The following is a 26,733-nucleotide window of genomic DNA, read 5'->3' on the forward strand; positions in this document are numbered from 1 at the left end:
TTCCCAAGAACGGCATTGTTTTCACAACACAGATGGAAACTGAATGAAAACCTGTATCTTAAAGTAGATTTAAACTAAGTATTACAAAAATGTATTGACAATTTTAAAATAAAATTTTAGGTTTCTTAGAATAAAGACTTTTTCTCATTAGGTTTTAACGCTAAAAGGCTATATAATTATTGATTTCACACATCCTATAGTTTTGAAACTCCTGATTTGACTGGAGCCAGAGTGAAAGAAAGAAATATCTCTCAGGGGGGTTTGAGATATTACAAAAGATGTAGGGTATGATACTCAAAAGGCTAAGAATCAAAAATCGGAAGTAATACAGTATTTTTGTGAACATCATGACTTTGAGTTTTTAATATGTTTATTGAAGTTTGGAAAAAAAATTTTTTTCCAATCCTGATGTCTTTTATTTATTTCTCTTATCTTACTATAGTGACTTATTCCACAGTAGTATTGAAAGCAGACATCCTTGACTCGTTCCTCATCTTAGGGGGAAAGCATTCAGTCTTTCACTATTACGTATGATGTTAGCTGGAAGTTTTTCATAAATGCCTTTTATCAGGTTGAAGAAATTCTCTTCTATTCCTAATTTGTTGAGGATTTTTTAAAATCAGAAATGGATATTAGATTCTTGCAAATATTTTTTTCTGTGTCCATTGAGATGATCATGCTTCAACATTTTGTTTCTTAACATGGTGAATTACATTGAGTGACTTCTGCATGTTAAACCAACCTACCATAACCTAGCGTACTCTAGCCACTCTTGACTATGATGCATTATCCTTTTAATATATTGTTGAATTAGGTTTGCTAAAATATTTGCCTCTATATATATGAGGAACATTGGTCTGTAGTTTCCTTTCTTGTATGTTTTGGTATCAGGGTAATGCTGGTGTCATTAAATTAGTAAATATTCTCTCCTCTTCAATTTTCTCAAAGAGTTTGTGTAGAATGGGTACTATTTCTTCCTATAATATTTGTCAGAATTTAATAGTAAAGCCAGCTGTACCTGGAGTTTTCTATGTGGGAAGATTTTTAACTACAAATTTAATTTTTAAAAATAGGTAAACAATCCAGTTATCTATTTCTTCTTGAGTGAGCTTTGGTGGTTTGTGTCTTTCAAGGGATTTGTCCATTTCATTTGTGTTGTTGAACTTATGTACATAAAATTGTTCATAATATTCTCTCTTTTTTAATATCTAAAGAAACTGTAGTACTGTCACCTCTCCTAATATTGTTAATTGGGATTTTTTTGTCTTGACCACTCTGGCTGGATGTTTCTTAACTCACTGATCTTGTCAGAGAACCAGCTTTTGATTTCATTGAGTTTCTCTATCGTTTTTCTGTTTTTCATTTCATCGCTTTGATGTTTATTATTTTCTTTTCTCTGTTTACTTTGGGTTTAATTTGCTCTTCTCTTTCTGATTTCTTAAGGTTGAATTTGAGACCTTTCTTCTTGCCTAATATAGGCATTTAATGCTATAAATTCCCCGCCCTGGGACTTCCCTGGTGGTCCAGTGGTAAAGAATCCACCTTCCAATGCAGGGGACGCGGGCTCGGTATCTGGTTGGGAACTGAGACCCCACATGCTGCGGGGCAGCTAAGCTCAAGCGCCACAACTACTGAGCCCGTGTGCCTCAACCAGAGAGCCTGCGTGCTCTGGAGCCCGAGCACCACAACTAGAGAGAGAAAACCCTCACACCACAACTAGAGAGAAGCCCACACGCCACAACAAAAAAAAAGATCCCACATGCCACAACAAAGGCCCAACGCAGCCAGAAAGAAAAAAAAATTCCCTGCCCCAAGTATCTCTTTAGAAGTTGGGAAAGTTTTAAACATTCTATTTTTTCTCTCCCCTATTTTCCTTTTTTTTTTTTTAAATTTATTATTTTTAAAATTTTATTTATTTTATTTTATTTTTTAACACCTTTACTAGAGTATAATTGCTTTACAATGGTATGTTAGTTTCTGCTTTATAACAAAGTGAATCAGCTATACATATACATATATCCCCATGTCTCCTCCCTCTTGCGTCTCCCTCCCACCCCTCCTATCCCATAATTTATTTTTTAAAAAATATCTCTATTGGGGTATAATTGCTTTACAATCCCATATTTTGTAAGAGTACCTAGTATGGCTTCAAATCGCATGAGGGGGCTATCAATATCAAGTCTTCCTCTCTAGAAGTTTGCACGCTAGGCACTCTGGAATGGAACTTGTATTTGCATGTGTTCTAAATCTTGAGGCTTATTGGTGTATTTCAGTGTTCCAACCTCTGAACTGTAGGTTTTGGTCTACAAATATGTCACATTCATCAAAATAAACATTAAATGTCCCAAATTTATGTAGTAGGTAGGACAGATCTTTCTTGAAGCATGGAAAGTTTTTTCTAACTTCCTGTGTGTCTCATGTTGGATTTCACTCACCTCCTCCCCCCAAAGGTGAAATCTATTCAAGCAAACAAACAAAAAACCTAGTTGACAGAGTAGTGTTATAAACATGCATGTCATTCACCTGTGTTCATCAGTTGTGAGTATTTCCCTGTTTTTGTTCTATCTTGATATGTATTTATCTACTTTTATATTTTGCAGCATCATTTACAGAGTAAGTTATAGACATCAAGATGGTTCATCTGTAAATATTTCAGCATGGAGCTCCTAAGAACAAGGACATTCTCTTATATAGCCATGATACCATTATCACTTATAAGAAATTTAACATTGATAGGATATCTATCCCTAATGTACAGCCTATATTCAAATTTTCTTAATATATCTCCAAAATATACTTTATAGCTATTTTTCCCCAATCTTGGATCAAATCACGGGTCATGCATTGCATTTAAGTTGTCAATCTCTTTAGTGTTCTTTAGTCTAGAAACTTCTCTCTGCCTTTTTTCTTCCATGACTGCCTTTTAATTTGGCTGTGCCACGCGGCGTGTGGGATCCTAGTTCCCTGACCAGGGATCGAACCTGAGCCCCTGTATTGGAAGCGCCGAGTCCCAGCCACTGGACCGCCAGGGAAGTCCCATGACTGCCTTTTTTGAAAGTTAAAAGCAGCACCAGTCTACTGTAGTAGCCACTAGGCACATGTGACATTTTTTATGTGACTAGGGCAACTGAGGAACTGAATTTTTAGTTTTATCTATTTTTAATTGATTTAGTTTTAAATTTACACATGTGGCTAATGGCTATCTCATTGTACAGTGCAGGTCTGGACCATTTGTCTTACACAGTGTCCCACAGTCTGGATTTGAATGATTGTTTTCTCATGATTCTTTCCTCATTATTGGCAAGTTGATTGCATAAGTAGTGATACTTATTTCCAATTACATATTTTCCAAATATGTCAATTTGCAATTATGTCAAGTATACAATATTATGCCAGTTTGTCCCAGACAGTGTTGTATAACAGAGCACTTTAATGCAACTGTTCGAATATGATACTTGTTTTGTGTGCCCCATGATAAATTAAAAAGCAATTTTAAATTATTTACCTATTTAGTTTATTTTCATTATTAAGGTATTGGAAGTATGACTGCAATGTTGTCTTCAAGCCTGGGGTCTTGATCCTGCATATAGTATGGAAGAGGCATCTCGGTAGGATGGTAGACAAATGTTTGAAAGATTTTGTCACATTTTCAAGGCAAATGTTCAGGAAGTTCAGAATAATTCTGTAGTAGTAGAACTTAGCTATGTAGTGCTCCTTTTCTTCCTGTCTCCTTTTTTTTTTTTTTTTTTTAATTTTTTTTATTTTTGGCTGCGTTGGGCCTCCGTTGCTGCACGCGGGCTTTCTCTAGTTGCGGTGCGCAGGCTTCTCATTGTGGTGGCTTCTCATGTTGCAGAGCACGGGCTCTAGGTGCATGGACTTCAGTAGTTGTGGCATCGGGCTTAGTTGCTCTCTGGCATGTGGGATCTTCCCGGACCAGGGCTCGAACCCGTGTCCCCTGCATTGGCAGGCATATTCTTAACCACTGCACCACCAGGGAAGTCCCTGCCTCCCTTTTTGAATTGGCTACATTATGTTACCCTGAGTAATACATTTAACATCTAATGCAATGTAACATTTGATATAATAGAAAAGAATATTTTGGCTTTGGAAGCATTTAAGCTAGTTTATGAATAATTAAGGGTCTATTCTAATGGATTATTACCATATTGATAATTATTTGAAATGTAAAGTTTTCTTTAGTCTTTCAGAACTATATACACATGTATTAGTATGTGTATTAGTATTCGTAATAAAGACTGATAGAATGGTGAACATGTAACTGATAATTTAGAATACTTGGTAATCTTTATTTTTTTATTTTTTATTTTTTTAAAATTACTTGGTAAACTTTAAAAACAGTTTTTGTTTAGTAGATGAAATGGATACTTTTGTAGAAAAATAGTTTCAAAATCAACTCCACTAGAAGCAGAACTCCTAAATAGACCAATCACCATTGAGGAAGTAGAGAAAATAGTAAAAGAGCTCTTCCATAAATACCAAGATGACTTCACAGGGAAATTCTGCCAAATCTCTAAAGATCAGGTAGTCTGGTGTTAACTGCAACTACTCAAGACCGTATAAAAAGAGAGAAAACTTAAAAATTTCTTTTTGAAGTAAGTTATTACATTGATCCCAGAATCTGACAAAGTTTGCAGCAAAAAAGAAAGCTACCAACCAGTTCCAGTTAGGAATATTGGTGTACAAATCTTAAATAAAATATTAGTAAACAAAATTCTGCAATCTAGAGGAGAAAAATCATAATTTCCTAATATGGGGAAAAAGCATTTGACAGAATGCAATATCTATTTATTCCTAAAGCGTTCAATAACATTTTAATGGGGAAGTACTGGAGGCATTCCCACTGAAGTCAGAAACAAGACAGGGATGACCACTGTCACTGCAACTCCATGGCGTTGTGTTGAAAGTATTAGCCAAACACATACAAGAAAATGTTAAATGACACCACAGGGAAGCACTCAGCAAAATGCAAAATATAAGAAATCTATAGGCTAAATGACTATAGATTAAAAGAGATTTAAGAGACATTAACCAAATATGGTATTTGTACTTTTCTTGGATTCTTATTCTGAGACTAAGTAATTTCAACTGTAAAACATTTATGAGACAGTTGAAGAAATTTGAACATTGATATTGATGATATTAAAATATTACTGTTTTAGTTGTGATAATGATATTGAGGATTTTTTTTTGAGTACTTATCTCTTGTGAACACACTGAAATGTTCATGAATGAAATGAAAAAATTGTCTAAAATTTACTTGAAAAGAATTGGGAGAAAGGTTGGGGAATGGTTACAGGGTAAAGGTGAGAGAAGAGTGGGCATGAGTTGATGATTATTGTAGCTGGGAGGTGGATACCTGAGCTTCACTGTATTAGTCTATTTGTGTATGTTTGGAATTTTCCATGATAAAAATTTTTTAAATAGTTATTTGCTATTCATCTTTAAACTCTTCACGGATATAGGTTTAAAGAGTGCATGATTACTAGAAGAGGGAGGTGGGCTTTGGATATTTTGTAGATATTTTAATTTGCATATTTTCCACTGCAAAACACTGTTATTAAAAAATGTATAAGTCAACATTTAATAATTTTTGTGTTAAAGACTTGGTTTTGGATTCTTATTAAGTGGACTAAGCCTAAATTTGGCTTTAATTATTAGTGGTAGATGTCAGTTAGAAGTTCAAATGAAATGGTTATTATAAAAATTTTAGTAACTGTTTTAAATGAGATAGAAGTTTTCTTTAAAATTGCTTAATCAAGGGAGAGTCACTCCAATATAAAACAAAAAGTTTAAAAAAAAAAGAACCAATACAAGGATGTATTGTACAACACAGGGAACAGTCAGTATCTTATAGTAACTGTAAATGGAATATAACCTTTAAAAATTGTTAATCACTATGTTGTACCCTGGAAACATAATATTGTACAATAAAAAAAAAGAACCATTTACATTTCTTATTAAGATTTTTATACCAAATCCAAATGCTTTGCCTAAAGTCTTGGTTTATTTTTTTTCAGATGGATTTAATGCCTTTTATTAACAAAGCTGGCTGTGAATGTCTTAATGAAAGTGACGAGCATGGATTTGACAACTGTTTACGAAAAGACATGACCTTCTTGGAATCTGATTGTGATGAACAGGTAACCGAATGCTTAAGGCTTGTAGGGATTATCAGTATTTATGCCTGCTCTTGTTTCTTATTCAGGTTTCCATCTCATGATTTCATGTTTCTCTTTTCCAGATGCTCACTTCTTTCTTCCTTTTTATAACTTCACCCCTGTCCTTTGACCCTGCAGACCCCCCTCGTTTCTTTGTTCTTCTATGCCAGCTGCACTACAGAGAATCACCGATCTCTTGGATTGCCCCGAAGGCTGAGTTGAGCCTTCACTCTTCTTAAGTCCTTTTGTTCATTCTTGACTTGCCTTCATACTTCCTGCACGACTTGGTCCCTGAGAAATAGAGACTAATTAGATGAGCACTCCCTGTATGTCTAGTCCTCACTCCCAGTTGTAAACCTGTTGTATTTCCCTGTACTTCCCAGCATTATTGTCCCAGAGGAAGTAGTGTAGTATAGTACTGCCTTTATCAAGCCATCTCTGTCTTCATCTTGACTGTTATTTTTCTTAATTTAATTTCTATTGCATTGCCTCTGCTTTGTCCCCATTTCCTGTTCATCTTTTACATGTTCACAAAAGTTATTTCTCTAAAATATGAATCTGATCATGCTTCTCTTTCTTAAAAGAGTTAAATGGTTCTTCAGTGACTTCAGGAAGAAGGTATCGTATTCTTGCTGACTTTATCTGCTTCTAGCTTTCTACTCTCATAATCCTCTTCACCTGTGGTTCAAGTCTCTAAGCGTGTCATGCTTATTTTCTGACACACAATTACAGGTCAAGTGTAAAAGGTACTTATATAACCAAAGGGAGTAATTTAAGTATTTTCTTAAGCGAATAGACCACCGTGATTTGAAATCATAAATCCAAATCCCATCTCTCTTTGCTCCAGCCAGAGCTACCTTACTGTGTAGCTTTGAGAATATCATTCACATTGTGCTCCTTGTAAATGGTGCCCTGAAAATAATGTGGTGATGCGTATCAGAAGGACTGGCTACAGCTTCCCTGAAATCTTCCTGCCAAGGAAATCTTCCTCCCAGGGTAGAAACATAGGTACCTACATCAGACAGAATTTTAGCTGGAAAGAAGATGGAGTGAATGAATCAGAGATAGGCATTTCGGCATTGTTTTGTGTTCCAGTTCCCTTACCTGGCTTTTCAGATTCAGTTAGTCAAATAAATTTAGGATGGAGGTTTGGAGGTTACTATTAGAGCTGTGAGTCCTGTTCTCTTGAGTTTTGGATCAAATAGAGTCCATTTGAGATCTAGTCTCTCCACGTAGCCTGTGTGCATTGTCTCCAAATTGTCAAGTGACGTGGGGTGGATGCTTCCACAAATAAATTGTTTTGGAAAATAATAAGCTTAATATGCTAAAATACATAGTTTAAATTTTAATTTTGGGATTTTGTTTGATTTTTTTGGAAAGCAGATTGCTTATCAGTTTTAGGTCACAAGACTTTAGGTTCTTACATATAATTTTAGTTAATTCTATTAAATTTTGTTGTTATTTCTTTATACGAATAACACATTAATGTATTTCTCAAATGTCAACCTAATCAAGTTACTTTCAACTTACTGATATTCTGTATTACATTGGTTTTGTTAGATGAATTAAATTTTGTCTGCTTCTTAATTATTTAAATCTCCTTAGCTATTGTGTTATTTAAGGTGTTCAACAACCCTTTAAAAATGAAACTATTATTTTCTTCACAGCTACTTATTACCGTGGCATTCAATCAGCCTGTTAAGCTTTACTCAATGAAATTTCAAGGGCCGGATAATGGTGAGTAATGGACAGCTTTTCTTTAAACTCACTTTCTGCTCTGTAGACCTGCTAGCACATATTTAAAACCTTTCTTTTTATTCTTTTCCTTTTTTTTTAATTGAGGTATAGTTGATGTATACTCCTATGTAAGTTTTAAGTGTACAACATAGTGATTCACAATTTTTAAGGGTTATTCCATTTATAGTAATTCTAAAATATTGGCTGTATTCCCTGTGTTATACAGTATATCCTTGTAGCTTATTCATTTTATACATAGTAGTTTGTACCTCTTAGTCTCCTACCCCTATCTTGCTCCTCCTCCCTCCCCTCTTCCACACTGGTAACCACTAGTTTGTTTTCAGAAAATCTGTGAGTCTGTTTCTTTTTTGTTATATTCCCAAGTTTGTCTTATTTTTCAGATTCCACGTATAAGTGATATCATACAGCATTTGTCTTTCTCTGTCTGACCTATTTCACTTAGCATAATACCCTCCAGGTCCATCCATGTTGTTGCAAATGGCAAAATTTCATTCTTTTTTATGGTTGAGTAGGATTCCATTGTATATATATTTACTACATCTTCTTTATCCATTCTGTTGATGGACACTTAGGTTAAAACTTTTTATTAAATAGAGGTAAAGATTTCTTGTTTTGGGAAGGAGTGAAATTGTTCTTAAAACAAAGCAGTGGGTAAATAATGTGAGATTATTGGACCGAAAGTAATAAAGAAACGTTTACCCTTTTTCCAAAGTTTTTTTTTTTTTTTTTTTAGAGAAAGAGGGTCTTTTTTTTTTTTTTTTTTAAATTTTATTTATTTATGGCTGTGTTGGGTCTTCGTTTCTGTGCGAGGGCTTTCTTCTAGTTGTGGCAAGCGGGGGCCACTCTTCATCGCGGTGCGCGGGCCTCTCACTATCGCGGCCTCTCTTGTTGCAGAGCGCAGGCTCCAGATGCGCAGGCTCAGTAATTGTGGCTCACGGGCCTAGTTGCTCCGCGGCATGTGGGATCTTCCCAGACCAGGGCTCGAACCCGTGTCCCCTGCATTGGCAGGCAGATTCTCAACCACTGTGCCACCTGGGAAGCCCCAAAGTTTTTTATTTTAGAATTTAAGTTCCCTCTTAATCTGAAAACAAGGGAGCCCTTTCTTCCAACTAAAGATTCTAAGTTTGAGGTAGCTATTTTTCAGGATCAGAACTGGGAGAGTTATTTCACATTCCTCCTGTTATAGGTGATAAGACAGGCTCTAGATCTTCCTATTTGTGCTCTAATTGTAGTTTCATCTTCTTTATACATATTATGATGCTGTAAACATGATTATACAGACTTGGCATCTTTCTTTTCATTAAATAAAGAATTGCCCTATCCACCCTCCCACCCCCTTTTTTCTGTTTCTTACTGAAGTGTTTTTTGCTGGGGTGGATGTGGGAGGGGGCATGGGGTGGGGAGTGGGGACTAGGATTTTGGTTTTTTTAGTTGATTGGGAGAAACAGTACGCTTATCAGGTAGCATTCCCTTATCATTTACTATTCTAAATTTTCGTGTATTAATGATTTTTCACTAATAAAATTATTTATTCTGAGAATACAAAGTATTTATAAAAGCAAATGCTATAGAAATGAGTATTTAAGCAGTGTGACTGTCTTAAGATTCCTTAATCCGTCACAAAACACTGGTCTGAAGTTAAAAGGACTAAGACATTCTATCAGTATGATTTTACCACTGAGCACATCCTAATCCCTAAGATGAATTTTGGTAGTTTGTGTAATTAATTTCCATCTGGCTAAATGTTGTCACTGATAGTGCTTTCCTCCTAAATAACAAAATGTACCAACTGATGGCAACTGCAAGACCCAGGTCAATGTTATTTCTTTTATGAAACTTTCTGTCAGCCTGCATGTGCTGTCAGACTCCGCTGCCACCTTCCCTATACCTCCTCACTGAGAGTTGTACATGTATCGTAGTATGTCTTTTATAGTTGAGGGCAAGAACTCTGTGTATATGTTACGCATGTACGTATATATGTATGTGTTTTCATCTAGTATTCCTAGTACTTAGTATAGTTTTAGCAGGCCAAGAATATACCAGTAAATGTCTGTTGGGGCGGGGGGGAAGTATGGTTGTGAAAATACTCAGACTTTCTTAAAATTTCTAAAGATAGAGGTAGTTATGTGCATATGTGTTTATGTCCTTCTGTTTGTATAGTGTGAATGTAATGATAAAGGGAACAAAGTATTGTATGTTTGGTGTTAGCATTTAATTTTATTCTACCACTTTATAGGTCAGGGTCCTAAGTATGTAAAAATTTTTATCAATCTACCCCGGTCTATGGATTTTGAAGAGGCAGAAAGAAGTGAGCCAACTCAAGCTCTGGAACTAACAGAGGATGATATTAAAGAAGACGGTATTGTCCCACTTCGTTATGTAAAGTTTCAGAATGTTAACAGTGTAACTGTAAGTAGTATTTCATTCAGATATATTTAACGGGTTGTGGGTGACAGTTCATGCCATCTTTAGTATCCTAGCTGATTCCAGGTGATCCTTAAAAGTAGTAATTGTCCACTTGGTTTGAAATGCATAAACATGTCTAATGAGCTAATTAAATTTTCTTCTTTCTAATTCATCTGTGTGCCCTAAAGAGGAAAGACGGATTGATTTTTTTTAAATTTGTGGATTTGTCAGTTTACATATATATATATATTATGTATATATCTTTGGCAACTTTTGTTAAAAGTTTATTCTAGAACATTTATACTTAAATAGAAGATATTTGTGCTTCCTTCATACCTGGTGATGAGTGATGATACGTCTGTAAAGTCCAATTTCCTTTTCTAGAATATAGAGTTTTTAATAGTGTAGTGGCCGTGATCTCAGTAAAAATGACTTGTAAAAGATAGTTTTATATTATCTTAATTTACATTAAGAAAGCAGCAGCTTTTTAGCAGTTATTAGTTGCTTTTGTGAATTTTAGTGTTAAAACCCAGCACATGCTTCTAAACCACCCGTCCAGCCTAGCCTGTTCCTTCAGAGGCGGGGGCAGGAGGGTTATAAAAGAGTAGTAGGATACCTAGAAAACGGAGTGGGAACCAGCACAGTGTCACTTGAGAACAAGGTGTGCCAAGCTAATGGGATTTCTTTGTGTTAGTGGATTCTGGTTTTTGTAAATTAGAAGAATGCCATAGCATGTGTTCATTTTAGGAGGTTTTCAGTGGAATTTCACAGAATATACTTCGTGGTAAGATGAAGGATTATATAAAACTGAGTTTTCAGTAGTTGAAATATTTTACCCAGATGAAATTAAAGAAAATGGTTGTAACATACTGGAACACTGGTTATGAAATATTGTTTTGACTTTACTCATATTTGTAACATTCAATTAATAACACCTGTTGCTTTATTTAGTGATGGGAGGAAGGCATTTGTTTATTGGAAAAGCCCTTTAAACCCAGAGATCCTAATATAATCTCCTCTATCTTTGAGAATCATTGAACATAGTTATCTCATGATAGGTTCACAGTCTTCACTGTGTCCTATCAAAATCAAAATTTTAGTCAGTGACTTAAATCCCGACACAGAAAGCATGCCTGTCACTTTTTTTGGTGATAAAATTGAAATTGAAATGACAGTTTTGATCAGGAAGTCTAACCAGAATAAGTAGATGGATTTTAAAAGCAGTAAATATAAACTGTTGTGCTTAGATTAAAAAAGCATTGCAAATAAATAGAGAGCTAGTTTAATAGTCTACTTATTATAGACTTAGAGTTTTTAATTGAATAGCTCAGTTTGAGATGAATCTGTGGTTTCCTGTAAAAACAGCAAAAACTGATTGCTTAGTGCCATCTGAGAATGAAAAAAGTATGTTGCTGAATTCAAGAGAGGTAATAATCTTAAGTAGACAGCAGTTAGAGTATTATTTTTTTTAATAGAGCAAATTTTAAAAATCCAGTATATTGAAAAAGGATCTATGAGTAAAGTGTCTGTCTCCTAACATGCTGAGGGGAGTTTTTAAATAGAAAGTGTAAAGAGCCAAGCTTAAAAATCATGTAAGCCACAGTATAGTTTTAGGACCCTATTTCCAGTACTATTTTTTTCTTTTAAAATTGTAGGAAATAGAATGAATGAAGGATTATCAGAAAGAATATAACTGCAGAGGTTTTCCTCAGTGAAAAATTATAATTTTAGTTAAGTTTCAGTAGCACTCTGACCATTGTAATCATGAATTTCATACTCTTTCAACATTCTCTGTAAATAATTTAACTATGACCCTTCCACACCATCACACTAAATCATCAAGAACTTGTGTATGTGAGTGTCTTGCCATGACATCCCTGGAGAAGGTAAGAATAGCTGGGCAAACAATAGAATTAATAATGCTATAGGAGTACTAGTCTAAATGTAATTTGGATTAATCCTTACAAAGAATGGAAGGTATTTTTATTAATAACCTAAGGAAATTGATTAAAGCATGTTTATAAAAGAAGGAGTGTAATCATTAATGTGAAAATTCTTTCCTTTTTTGGGGTGTGTGTGTGTGTGTGTGTAGATATTTGTTCAGTCCAATCAAGGTGAAGAAGAAACAACAAGAATTTCATATTTTACTTTTATTGGGACTCCAGTCCAGGCAACAAATATGAATGACTTCAAACGAGTAAGTTTGTTTAAATGATAGCTAGGAGAAATAAAAATAACAATTTTAAAGAAATAATTTTAAAGCTATCAAAATCATATCATGTCATGAAATTTTATAAGGTTAAACAGAACAGTAGGTTCTTCTAATCACATTTTTAGATTTCTTACTAAACGAAATCTCTAATAAAAATAAGTCCTACTGATATAGTGTCTGTTATGAATGGCATCCAAATAAGAGGGGCAAAAATTATTGTTTGGTTATAGAAAGTAGTTAGGAATAATGAAAAATAGTAGTAGTAAGTTAAATCATTATTAATGAATTTTTAAGAACTTTGCTTATATTAAGATTTTGATTATCATTGTTTCTGATGAAAACATATTTAAAATGACAATTTTAATCAAAAAGAATGGACTCAGTTTTACTACACTGAGATGCTTTCAAACCATGTCTTCGTGCTGAAAGAACACATTTCAGCAAATAACTATTCAGTGAACAGGCATATACGTATGTATTCAGTGAATTTTTTTGTTTTTTGTTTTTGAGGACATAGTCCTAAAGTTTGTGAAAAAATTTATAAGTTACATGGGACCTTTAGGAAAGAGAACATTTTTTCATTCTTGGAACTACTTCTAATTGGTAACAGTTCATTTAGGATGACTCTTATAATATACAACCACAGATCATAGATGTACTACCAAGAACTTTATCAATACAGAACCCAGTTGCTGTACACAGACTAAATGTGCAGCAGCACCGGAGATGTAGGTTTTACTGTGTTTCAGATGGCTGCATTTGACGGGCAGTCTAGAACTTGGGGTTATTATAAGAGAGGAAGAGTTTCCCTAGCACTGCCAATGCCTGGAGGAAGAGGCACCTGGCTTAAAACTTAGAGCCCTGTTTGGGGAATTGGAGCCGTGGAACACCCTGAAAACTTATTCTTTTTGATGGCACTGCAGATCTAATTTTAATCCAATAACAGAAAAATTCATAAAATTTCATAACGGTGGATGAGCTTATAAAATTGTACGCTGTTTTTGCAAAATTGATAACCTTGACAATAGATATTTTAATGTCATTTTCCAATTGCTATCTTTCTGTCTCACAGCATAGTTAACTTTTGGGAGGTTTAGGAACAGTTATTTACTTAGATCTGTCATGTCAAATGTTTGACATGCACATAATGACAGGTCAGAAGAAGCAGAGATTAAACATCTACGTTTTTATGATATGAAATATGCTGCACTGGGAAACTGTGAGCAACAGAGTCGTTTTGGCCGCCTGCTTTGCTACTTTGCTTGTTTGAATTAAATGCCATTGGATTTGGCTTTAACCGTGCCTTGCATAGTTTCTTTTTAGCTCAGTTCTTTCCTAAGATCTATTATTCTAAATCCTGTTATTTCCTCATATCATTAATTCACCTCTGGTTTCCTGCTTCTCACCTCAGCTTATGCTACTTGATTTCCATTTTTCCTTTAGGTAACCCCTACTCTATCTTGTCCATCTTCTTACCAGCCTGCCATTCAGTTATAGTTTTTCTAATGTGCATTAATAATTGTCTATCTAAGGATGTCTCCACCTCTTTGTTTTTAACATCCCCCCTCACATCCCTTCTAGCCTATTTTCTCTCTTTGTTGACTATCAAACTACCTTTTTTGGACTGTCTTCAGGATAGCAAAGGTATTTTTCTTTTCTTGTTTGAGAGTATTTGTGTTTGTTTTAAAATGCTATATGTTTAGGTCCTTTTTTACCTTATTGAAAATTACTGCAGAACAGTAGTTCTCAAAACTTTTTGGTCCCAGGACCCCTTCACAGTATTAAAGATTTTGAGGACCAATATTTATCTAATATTTACCATTTTAGAAGTTAAAATTGAGAAATTTAAAAAATATTTATTTACAAATAAAATCATTGTTAACACAAGTAATATTTTTAAATATATATATTTCAAAACAAAAACTAATTTTGTGAGAAGAAGAGCATTGTTTTTACACTTAGACAAATTTGTTTATGGTCTAGCTTAATAGAATCCTCTCATTCTCATACCTGCTTCTGCATTCAGTCAGTTCTGCTATCGTAAGTCATGTACCCTCTGGAAAACTTCATTGTACATTTGTGAGACAATGAGAGTTAGTTAAAGAGGGAAATAACAATTTAGCATTATTATGAAAATAGTTTTGACCTTGAAGACTCCCTGAAAGGGTCTCAGGGATGCCCAGCCTGGACCACACTGAGAACTGCTGTGAAAATAGTGTAATGCTATAATGGACTCCCTTCTTGGTGTTCTGGACTTCTTAATCCATTGCTTTTAATGTTTGATAAATTTTAATTGGTTGAATGATTTTCTTATATATATTAATATTACATTTTCTTTCAGTAGTTTCTGAATGAGTTTTGTTCTTGTGTCATTCATTGAACTCTAGGGTTATTCCTCAAGAGTAAGCTAATATTTCAGTTTTCTTTATGTTGTGCTAAGTCAGCAACAACTTCAGTGTAGGAAAACTGCAATTAAAAAGCTAGCTTATGTTTAACTGAAATTGGCCTTGTGTAGAGTTTTATTAGAAACTATCAGTGAGCTTGGTGTTTCTAGTAAAGGAAATAAGCGATACATGGTATGGTACTTGTTGTCCCTGTGGTACTGTGCTAGGTATAGTCATAATCTCTGCCAATAACGAGTTTATATTGTTAAAGGGTAATGCACAAACATTTGGAATGCTAATCAAAATTAATCAAAGCTTAGTTCAAGACTCTCTTCCTCTACAGAGTATTCTCATCCTTTCCCAGCCTGGTGATATTTCCTTCTTCCCAAGAATGGCTGGGAAAATATCAGAATGTTTTGTGAAGGAAAAGGGCCTAGAACTAAACTGTGGGAGTAGAAATGGATAGAGGAAAAGATAGCAGTGGGCACTCTAGGTAGAACGGAAAACAGGAACCTTGGGCATGGAAGTAGGAAGGTGCATGTCCTTCATTCGAGGATAGGTCAAGTATGGCACTTCTTTCCTTTATTTAGTCAGTCTGAATTTTAAAGGAATTGCACATAGTAATTGGAATTTAAAATTTCAATATAGGTTGGGCATGTATTTTATCAGCACAGAGAGGAAAGTTTTGATACCTCTGTGTAGTGAAGAGAACTGTGTAAAATGATTTTAATGAATGATAAAATAGAATTACGTAGCATTTTCAGTTTACATTTTTATGTTGTATGAGTTGTTTCTAGATAATTTTAGTTTTCAGAATGTCATTGATCTTCTCCTTATGTCACTAAGATGACAGAAGCTAAGGTAATGCTGGTGAATCTTGGATGTGGCTAGAAATCTTAGACCACCTTGCATGCTGTTACAGCTTTAGAAGGTTATACTTTTCAGATTTTGGAGACTAGAACATACCTTCCACTGGTCTGTTTTTGGCGCATAAGAAGCATTATGCCCAGATTATAATATATACTTAGGCTTTCTGTTGTAAATGGATTCTTTGTGTTGCAGCATGAAAAAAGCTTGCCATTTTAATTGGAAGTAGATGTTTTCTTTGCTAAAATATACTCTTTACATGGATTGCTTTATTTGAATACAAAAGTAATATAGGTATACAAAACTGAGCAAAAATGAAGGGGCTTCTGCTTCTTAGGGAATGAGGTGCATTTGAAAGGCAGAGCAGATTTTCTATGACTAATAAAAATAGACTTTTCTTAACTGGCCATTCACCGTATCAGCTATTTTTGTAACATTTTTGTCTGTTTATTTTTCAGCTTTTTTAATCCAACTCAAATGAACTAAAACCAGAAGATTTTTAACAATGAAGTAATATAAAGATTGACCTTATCTCACTCTACTCCCCTCCTTGCTTCTCTGCTCATCTAGCACCTGTCTGCTCTCACCCTTCTCATGTTCTCACCATTGTTGGGGCAAGATTTCTACAGCTTCTATCATCTGGATCAGCCTTCTTGTTACCTAAATTTCCTCAACCATCTCTTCTTCAGATCTCATTCTAGTCATGTTTCTCAGTTGGCCTTTTATTTGTTTTGGTTTTTGTTCTGGGCTTGCAACTAGGTGCTTTAATTTCATTACCATACCAGGTTGCTCACCCAACTTCTTGTTACTTTTTTTAATTTACTTTCTCCTGTCTCATATTTAATTTTGTACTACATTTTGAGAAATAATTTTGCAATAAAACTTACATTGTTGTAAATGTTTTTAGATTTAACTAGTTGGATAATGTTTTAATCTGATCTAAAGTTTAAATTTTATTTTTTAGAAACTGTAGAATCATTTTGGAAATAAAATATGAGCAGTTTCATCAAGTTCTTTTATATCAGTACTAGTGTAATATATTGATTAGGCTGAATTTGAGAGACGTGGGTTTTCTTTTCTCATTGGAACTGTAGCCCCAAAATCTTTTTGCTGATTAATTGTGGGTGTGTCCTGTGCTTTGCCAATGCAAGTGAGATCAAGGCCAGTTGAAAGACTTATGGACTGAATGTTAGGCTGGGTTAAAATATTAACATAGAAGATCAGTGGACTCTTTACTGAATAAATATTTTTGACATCTAATTTTGATGTACCAAAATTTTTGTTTGTCTGAGGTGTAATATAAAGACTTAAAAATGAATAAAAGAGCTTTACTTTTGGGGCGAGAAACTCCATATTGGAATGCTGAATTTCTTCTTTTTTACAGAGAATACACATTGGCAAGTTGAGAGTTATCAACCTGTGAAACAGTATGCAGATTCATGTTTTCTACTGTATCACATCTGCTAAAATTTAAATTTTTAATATTAGTTGTTTTTGTTTTCTTTTGCTTAATCTAATAGCTCTGTGTTTTGTGTGTTCCCAAGGGATATAATGATCAATAATGCTTTCAGTGTTTATCTGCTTAAATTCATTTGCGGTACAGATAGTGCCACCTCCCCTTCTTTCTTAGGAAAGCTCCCCCCCAGCTCTTAAAATCTAAATTTCTTAACTCTCATCCACGTACTCTTTTATGAAACTATCTTTTGTATCTTTTTGGCTTCTTGGGCTTTTTAACACATGGTTTCCTTGGATTAGAGAGGAGTTATTTTAAAGTAATAAAAGTGATTTTCCTCAAGATGGGGAAAACAGCATTTCTAGCATCACGTGATTAGGAATTCAGTGGAAAGTGTTTTTATAATCTTTTCCCATGAATGACATTGACCCAGCCATGTTCTATTTTAGACCAGACTTGTACTGAAGACCTTTGTGAGTTTTGCTTGATTCAGATACTACTGTTGGGACCAGAATCAATTTAAAATATGAAAATTATATTTACAGACATACATAGAAATTTTTTTGTATACAAATATATGTTCAATAGCTTGCAAGTAGATTTCCTTAGAGATATTTCTGCCATGAGAATACATTATTATTATAAACTTTAGGTTTAAAGTAAATTGTTTGATTAGAACGTAGTTTTAGAGCCTTCCCACAGAGGATTTGTTTTCTAGAACTATTGGTAGAAACCAAATTTATTCTTTACATTTTTATTCTGCCACATTTATAGCAACTAGAACATTTTTTAAACCCTTCAGTAGAGAATTTTTCTAATCATTGCCTGAAACAAGATTTATTCTTTATCATTTCAGTAGTACATTGTAGCAATCAGGGTTTTTTAAAAATAGAAACTAGGCCAAATTAGTCATTTTTAATCTGTTTTCATTGCATGTCTACATATTGATAGAAAAGTCTGTCATCTTGGGCGTGAAGACATAAGTTTAGCATACTCTTTTAATTGTACATTATTTTGTGATCGGCATTGGATGTCAAATATGTTTCACTCAAGTAGCATCATCTTTTTATTAACTTCTCTAAACTGTCAACCTTGTTTTGAAAAATTGCATTACTTTTCCTTAAAACAGTGTGGGAAACCAAAAATAGCCTGCATGTGTTTTATTTTTAATTTCTAGAGGCTGGGAAGGGAGGGAGGGTCACAGTGTGCTTCAACAGTGAAGATATACTGCATGCCAAAAAATTGCAAAGATAAAAATTAATACCAGCTTTTAAAAATGATTGCAATTTGTAATATTATTTTTAAAATAACTCATATTTCTAAATCAATAAGAAGTACACATAAAGTTATTTTTGTTCTTCCTAGGTAGTTGGCAAAAAAGGAGAAAGCCACTAAGGTACAAAAGACACTGGAAGACCATATTGCAATCAGATCTACAGCTCCTGGATAATTGCTTGATTCTCACCAGAGACTTTCAATATTTCATTCATTGCCATTACCAATAAATCATTGCTTTTGTTCAGATGGTATCACTAGTGTTTCTCTTGTAATCTTAATACATGCAGTTGTAAATAAAAGTAACTACTTTTGCCAAGCTTAATTTTTGTTGTTCTAAATAAGTATTTTCCCTTTCCATTTGTTTGAAAATTGGCCATCTTCTGATTTTAGTAGAGACATAAGTGTCTGGTAGATAGCATGCTGATCAAAAGCCAGTTTCTCTCTCAGAGGAGCGGAACTGTTGTAGGGAATTAAGGAGTGCGTGTGCGCTCACGTGCACACACACAGCAAGTGATTCTCATAAGTGGACTTGGAACAGCTAACCGTGTTCCAGTGAGTAACTCACATGTTGGTTAAACAGCATTTGGGCATCTGGGCTATAGAAATTACTCAAATTATCAACTACCAGAATTAAATAAGTTTAATGAGATTTAACTGTTCTCACCTAAAACTATTAGTTAATGGGACCACAGATTTTAAACCCTGTTGGATAAACTTCTAAAATTTGAGTTATTTTCTTTACTAGTAGAGGTATGTTGAAATCTGACAGTAGGGAAAAATACAGTACTATGAATTCATGAAGCAACAGGAATTGATCTCTTTTAATCAAGTATTTAATATATTAACTACCAAAAGATACAGTGTAAATATACAGAGAACATGGGTTAAGGTTGAAAATGAATTAGCCACATATATATGTTTAAAAGGTCTTTCACAAAAGGCTGGCAAGACAAAGCATCTGTTCCTTATTTTTTAAATCTTAAACTGTAATCTAGAAAGTATTAATAAATTTAATTTTTACATTTTTCTATTTTTAAAATTAACATTTAAATTTTAAATTTCTCAGTATTTTAAAATTTCAGTGTTTAAAAAGAGTACATGAGACTTAAAATTTTGATTCAGTTGATAATAAATTTGAGGACCTATTTGTCTAGGACTTTGGTCAAGATACTGATTTGCCTTTGAGTCACCAGTGTATTTATCCATGTTTCTGAAAAAAAATTATGCACAAGTTTTTGTGGTAAAATAGTCACTTTCTGAAACCCCAATGTCATTAAATAATGTTTAGTTTCTTTGTATGGAAGCACATTAGCTGGTCTGTGGTGATGTCTATTTCATGGTTATGTTGCCGTGGGTCAAGGGGAAGCAGAAGGGCAAGAAATAAAATAAAAGTTTATAACACTCCTTAATATAGACCATCTCAGATTAATCCCGTCTGAAATTAAGAGTAAGGTTAATATCAAAAGTTTTGTTTTACACTTTCGTACACTTAACCACCTTTTTGGGTAATTGTTGAAGTGCCTCATCTTAAGTATTGATGACCTCATCCTGTTTATACTTGACAATTTGAAAACCCAGTGAAAATAACTTCATATCTGTAAAGGACTGGGCATCAGATTTATATTGTTCATGTGACTTTCTATAACTCGGTTGCATTATACAAACATTTCATACTTATTCAAATTGTAAATAGTGAGAAATGAATGTTTATAGGTAACTGTAACATGTTTCACTATGGGAAGTTTTACAAATAAACATGCATAGTTGACATTATTTAAGTTACCAAGCTGAAATGCTGATGTTTTCTCCTAAAGCTGTGTGTGTGTATATACACATACACACATATATACATAGTTATATGTAACACTGAATTTTCCAGATGAATAGGAAGAGCATTTAAAAAATATAACCTTAGTTACTGTAATGGTAGCCATCCATTACATAGTGTTTTCTAGAAAACAGATATTAGGTTTATTATTTGTTTTGTCAGACATAGCAAAAAAAAAACAAAACCACAAATACCCCACAAAACTTTTCTCTTGATTTTACTTATATTTTACATCAGGATGCATGATCTGGTGTGAAACAATAATGAAATAACCTATCCATAATAGAAACAAAAATATTTCAGTACAAAGTCTTTGTCAGCATAAGGCTGAGGGCAAAGAGTAGCACACAGGCTACCACACTCTTATGCCCATGGAAGACATTTACGGTCCATTTTGGTCAGGTTATCCCCCGATCTCGTTTTGTTGTAGGTAGCTACTTAATCTGCTGGAGTTGACATGTGAGTTGAAACCTGTCTGCTATCTTTGTCTCAAGGCCTGAGGATGTATACTACATTTCTTGCAGCATTTACAGGTGTGCTGTTACTGTACATTTGGGCTCAGTATTTTATTTATAGCTGCCATCAATACACTTGACATGGCGAGGGTGCTTTTTAACCTAAAACAGTTCAAATCTTCCTATCTTCCTCTTAATGCCTAAGATAAATCTTATTTTGTTTGTTTGTTTCTTAAATTTGTTCATTTATTTATTGGCTGTGTTTGGTCTTCCTTGCTGCGCGCGAGCTTTCTCTAGTTGCAGCGAGCGGGGGCTACTCTTCGTTGTGGTGCGTGGGCTTCTCATTGCGGTGGCCTCCCATGTTGCAGAGCACGGGCTCTAGGCATGCAGGCTTCAGTAGTTGCGGCACGTGGGCTCAGCAGCTGTGGCTCACGGGCTCTAGAGCGCAGGCTCAGTAGTTGTGGCGCACGGGCCCAGTTGCTCCACGCATGTGGGATCTTCCCGGACCAGAGCTTGAACCTGCGTCCCCTGCACTGGCAGGCGGGTTCTCAACCACTGCGCCACTAGGGAAGCCCTAAGATAAATCTCTACTTCTGTAATGAGAAGGAAGCATTGGAGTTAAGTATATTAGTAAACTTACACCCTCTCCTTTGTGAGTTTTAAAAAATGAAAGAAATTTAGGGGTTACCCATATTGTATTAATATTTATATAGTTTGGTAGATTACGTTTTGTGTAGGTGTATATCTCTTCTGAAATTGGTCATTTTTTTTTTTTTTTAAGAAAAGTAATTTAGAATAAGAAATCTATTCCCTGAACACTAAAGGAAAACTTTGAGGAATATTGTGTTCACTTAGCTTTAACATCTCGTTGGTTAGAGGTGATGTTCTGTATTTTAGAAAGTTTGCCAAACACATTGTTTTGTAATATACATATGGCATGTTTGTTAAGTAAGTGATTTTAAAATATTGAATACTTTATTCCTCAAGCCTATTGCCTAAGGCAGAATATTGATGTCATTTTAAGCATATTTTCACATCAAGTTTTATTTTTATTATTTTTAGATTTTTTCTTCTATTTTTAAAATTTTATTTTTAAAATTTTTATTTGAGTATAGTTGATTTACAATGTTGTGTTTTAGGTGGCCAGCAAGTGAATCAGTTACATATATACACTCTTTTTTAGATTCATTTCACATATAGGCCATTACAGAGTTTTGAGTTCCCTGTGCTATACAGTGGGTGCTTATTATCTATTTCATATATAGTAGTGTGTATATGTCAACCCCAATCTCCCAGTTTATCCCCCCGCACCTTACCCCCGGTAACCATAAGTTTGTTTTCTATATTGTTTTATTTTTAGATTAATACTTTTTTTTTTTTTAATATGCCCTACCTCTATAAGATTAAGTGGGCAGAGTGGAGATTTTACAGGCAAATAAAATTACTTTTCAACTCTGTGGTCCATGCAAAATTATTAATTGGAGAATGTAGCACTAAACTAGGCCCATAAGGTAACTTTAGAATTTGTATATTCTACTAAAATTGTACACAGCTTAGAATAATATTAAAATCTTGCTATGTAACCCTAAATCTGCTCGGGTATTTCTCCTTCCTCTATACTTGCTATGCTTCTCCATGGGAAGAGGAAGTTTACTTAGGAATCTTGGTAAATTGAACAGGCCAGAATTAGTTGTGAAACATGATTTATTGTTTTATACTTGGACATACATTTAAGATATTGACACATGCTACTCAGGAGCAGGATCTTTGAAGTTTGTATCTCTGCTCCTACTAGTAAGCTGTGTCATGTCAAGCGAGTAACATCCTTAGGAGCTTGAGTTTCCTCTTGAGTAAAAAATAGGAACATTACCTCTTAGGCTTCTTATGAAGATGAAATATGCTTTACTTTGGATCAAGGATAGAGAGTTGTCTTCTGTAGCCTGCGCTCCCATCTCGCTGCCACAGCTTTGGGGCATCATTTTTTGCTAAGTGTAGTGCAGTAGCCTCCTGATTGTCTCCTAGCCTCTGACCTGGCCTCTGTAATGTGTCCTCCACATGGCTGCTAGTTTGCCTTTTGAGGTCTTCCTGTGAGCCCTCCCTCTCCATCCTTCTCTATCCCCCAAACCCCACCCATTTCCCCTTGTGTGGTGCACCTTACTAGCAGTTACCAGAATGTACTCTGATATCTAATGCCTTCCTCTGACCTAACTTGTCCACCAGACAAATTCCTACTTATCTACGAGGCTCAGTACAAGAAAAACTGATAGAAGTAACACATAGTGATTGTATAAGCCTCCTCTGCTGCCACGGCACCCTGGCACCCTGGTACATAGCAAACTGCATTGTAATTATTTGTAGTCTTATTTATAGGCTTATCAGCAGTAATGCCAGGACTTGTCCCTAGTACCAAACCAAAGTTACTTTGGTCCCTGTCACCAATAAACAAAATATTGAACCAATTCTCAGGTTCCAAGAGGGGATTTTGAGGTAAATCTGAGAGGTTGTAGGAATTTGCAGTTTAGCAAGGTAAGGAAGAGAGTTCAGCAGAGTAAAGAAAAAGTGCATGCTGTGTACGTAAGAAGACTGAGAAATAAGATTTCTGAGGTGAGGGAGGAGATGAAGCTGGAAGAGCAAGTAGAAACCATAGCATGAAGGTCTCCTTGTGAAAGAGATCAGGCTATCCTTAGTTTATGGGAAGAGAAGGAAGCAGAGGAGTCCACAATGATGCAGAAGTGTTTCACTTTTATATGTAGAAATGTTGGTTCTTAGGAAAAGCAGCAAGTGGGGAGGGGAAGATGAATATAGTTTTGGATACAACATTGCCTTGAGCAATGTATCAGATGATTTTTTTGGCTTTAAGGTGGAGATGTCTATTAGGTACACAGGCAGGAATGTGGTTTTAGATCTTAGGGCTAGAATTAGGGAACTAGGAGTCATTTAGGTCATGAAAGTTGAAATAGGTATATGAATGGGAACATCTAGAGAGAATATAAAGGGGGAGAAGGAAACTAAGAAGCAAATACTAGGGAATACTAAAAAAAATATTATAGAATTAGCTAAAGAGGAGCCTGAGAGCAGACTTAGGTAGGAAGGAAAAACAGGAGTTAGTAAAGTGGTGCTAAACAAATTCAAGAAGGAATAGACATCATTATCAAATGTAGAAATAGTGAAATTAGTAAGGATATCCAGTTGTCAATCCATTAAGTTGTGGAAACAACCTTTGTAGTGCTTATTAGAATCATTAATTATATTAATAATCTTTTGGTTGAAGGTGGCATCAGCAGACAGCTGTATTCTGAAACCCTTCCGGCAAAGGAATTGTGAAGCTTTTATAGTCTGTCATTGAACACAGTTTTACATGACAATTAGCAAGGCATGGAGATTGATGGCAACATTCCATAAAAGAATATGAAACACTGCTTTGAAGATGTTATTAAAGGCTTTAGTCTTTCCTTATAATCAGGTGCTTTTTCTCCTGTATTTTGTTTGTAATTATAAATTTTGTCCCATCAGTCGTTCTGGCACATTCTTTCATGACTACTTTTATTCTCTTAAAAGTTTTTGATTTTACAAAGATGAGTCCTCTGTCAGATTCCTTAGTAATAAGATTTCTAATTTTATAGGGTAATATTGAATGTACAAATGGTTAAAACCTGCTTTTCTGCGTTTTCCAGTCAGTAATAGAGAACTCCTTCACTGGGTCCTTATAATCTCCCCGTGACCAAGGACAGTAAAAATAGTGGGGCAGTTTCATTCCCCTGACCACACAATTCCCTCAAAAGAGTCAACACATTGACAGCATTAGGAATGCTTCTAGGAGGGAGTAGCCTTGACTGCAGGTGACTTTTAAGTTTAAAGATGGGTACGTAACTCAAAAAAGGGCAATTGGCAGGGGGTTTGGGGTAAGCGTACAGGCCAACTCAAACCACTGGGCTAGGCTTGTACAGAAGTAAACAGGTGTCCCTTAAAAGGTGAGGTGAATAGGCGTCACTTCATCTGATTTTTTACTTGAATCTAGCACTGCAAGGAGAAGATATTTGGGTGTTCACATTTTGGTTTGCGTTTTTACTTTTTAAGAAAAAAATTCCTGGAGTTAAAATTTTTTAACCCACAGTTTATATAAGAGGAAGCTTTGTTGCTTCCTTAACTTACTAATCAAAATATAGACTCCATTGAATTTGGGAATGCTAAAAACTTTGGTCCAACATACTCATTTTTCAGAGTGCCCTAATGCAATTGTTATCAGAACTCTCCAATCCATGCATGCCATTTCAGGAATTAGCTGTTTTTATGGATATATAACTTTATCACCTTTGTTGAAAATAATAGACTGTACAAGCCTACTTCTGGACAGTCTATTCTGTCCCATAGATCTATTTGTCTACTGTTACATATAACAGTTTTGATTACTTTAGCTTTGTAGTGTGTTTTGAAGTCATGTAGTATAATTCCTCCAACTTTCTTCATAACCAAGATTTTTTTGTTGTTAGTTTAGGTTCTTTGCATTTTCACTTTAGAATCATCTTATCAATTTCTAAAAAAAGCTTTATGATTGATTGCCTTGAATATAATGTCTTCCAATCTATGAACATGGTATGTAGTATATTTATATAGTACATATTTATATAATATATATATATCTCCATTTATTTAGATCTAATTTCTCAAGGCAATGTTTTATAGTTTTCAATATGGAGGTCCTTCTTTCATTAGATTTACTTCTAGCTATTTGATGTTTGTTGACATTATTGTAAATAGAATTTTAAACATTTCATTTCCCAATTGTTTGCTACTAGCATATAGTAATACAGTTAATTTTTGTATATTGACCTTGTAGTCTGTCACTTTTGTGAACTCCCTTATTAGTTCTAATGACTTAAAAAAAATAGATTCCCTATGATTTTCTATATGAACAATCATCGTATGCAAATAGAGTTTCAATTATTCCTTTCCAAACTTTGTATCTTTTATTTTTTTCTTACCTTATTGCACTGCTTAGGGATTCCAGTACAGTGATAAATAAAAGTAGTGAGGGTAGGGACTTCCCTGGTGGTCCAGTGGTTAAGGATCTGCCTTCCAATGCAGGGGGCACAGGTTCGATCCCTGGTCAGAGAACTAAGATCCCACATGCTGCGGGGCAACTATGCCCGCGTGCTCTAGAGCCCACACACCACAACTAGAGAGCCTGCATGCCACAACTACTGATCCTGCGTGCTCTGGAGCCCGCACGCTGCAACTACTGAGACTGCACACCACAACTAGAGAAGCCTGTGCGCTGCAATGAAAGATCCCGCATGCCACAACTAAGATCCCATGTGCCGCAGCTAAGACCTGACACAGCCAAATAAATAAAAAATATTTTTTTAAAAAAGTAGTGAGAATAAACATGCTTGTTCTTGAATTAGAGGGATAGCACTTAGTGTTTCACTATTAAGTGATGTTAGTTTGAGAAATGTCCTTTATCAAACTGACAAAGTTCCTTTCTATTTCTATTGCTTGAGTTAAAAAAAAAATCATGAATAGGTGATAAATTTTGCCAAGTATTTTTTTGCATCTATTGAGATGATTTGTGTGTTTCCTTCTTTATTCTGTTAATATGGTGAATAATATAGATTTTCAAATGTTAAACCAACCTTTTCCTTGGATTAACTGTACTTGATGTATTATTATTTTCATATATTGCTGGATTAAATTAGCTAAATTAGTTTGCTAAGGATTTTTTGTGTCTTATAAAAAGGGAGAAAGACGTGATCATCTGGAAAGGAGAGACATGAAAAATCACACAGTATGACCTCTTTTTTCTGACTTATTTTTTTCAACCTGATTATTTTTAGATTTACTCATATTTTTGTGTATATTTACAGGTTATTCTATTTCAATGCTGAGAAGTATTCTATTGTGTATATCAAAATT

General features: G+C 34.7%; 1 protein-coding gene across 6 annotated transcripts in view; it reads left to right on the forward strand.

The window, feature by feature from the left end:
* TXNL1 (thioredoxin like 1) overlaps nt 1-24,241 on the forward strand; it is a 39,960-nt gene extending 15,719 nt beyond the window's left edge. For 2 of the 6 annotated variants that reach the window (XM_082416410.1, XM_082416406.1), the window contains 5 exons: nt 6,039-6,161; nt 7,847-7,916; nt 10,174-10,346; nt 12,436-12,540; nt 24,092-24,223. In XM_082416410.1, the coding sequence (XP_082272536.1) occupies nt 6,039-6,161; nt 7,847-7,916; nt 10,174-10,346; nt 12,436-12,540; nt 24,092-24,166 (546 nt within the window). In that variant the 3' untranslated portion in view covers nt 24,167-24,223. Of the gene's footprint in view, nt 1-6,038; nt 6,162-7,846; nt 7,917-10,173; nt 10,347-12,435; nt 12,541-16,264; nt 17,154-17,190; nt 17,234-18,624; nt 18,860-24,091 lie in introns of those variants that run through there. The other 4 variants (XM_082416407.1, XM_082416411.1, XM_082416408.1 and 1 more) reach the window with 4 other exon arrangements.
* Nucleotides 24,242-26,733: the final 2,492 nt, after the last annotated feature.

Source organism: Balaenoptera physalus, assembly GCF_965194825.1.
Source record: "Balaenoptera physalus genome assembly, chromosome: 12".
NCBI lineage: Eukaryota > Metazoa > Chordata > Mammalia > Artiodactyla > Balaenopteridae > Balaenoptera > Balaenoptera physalus.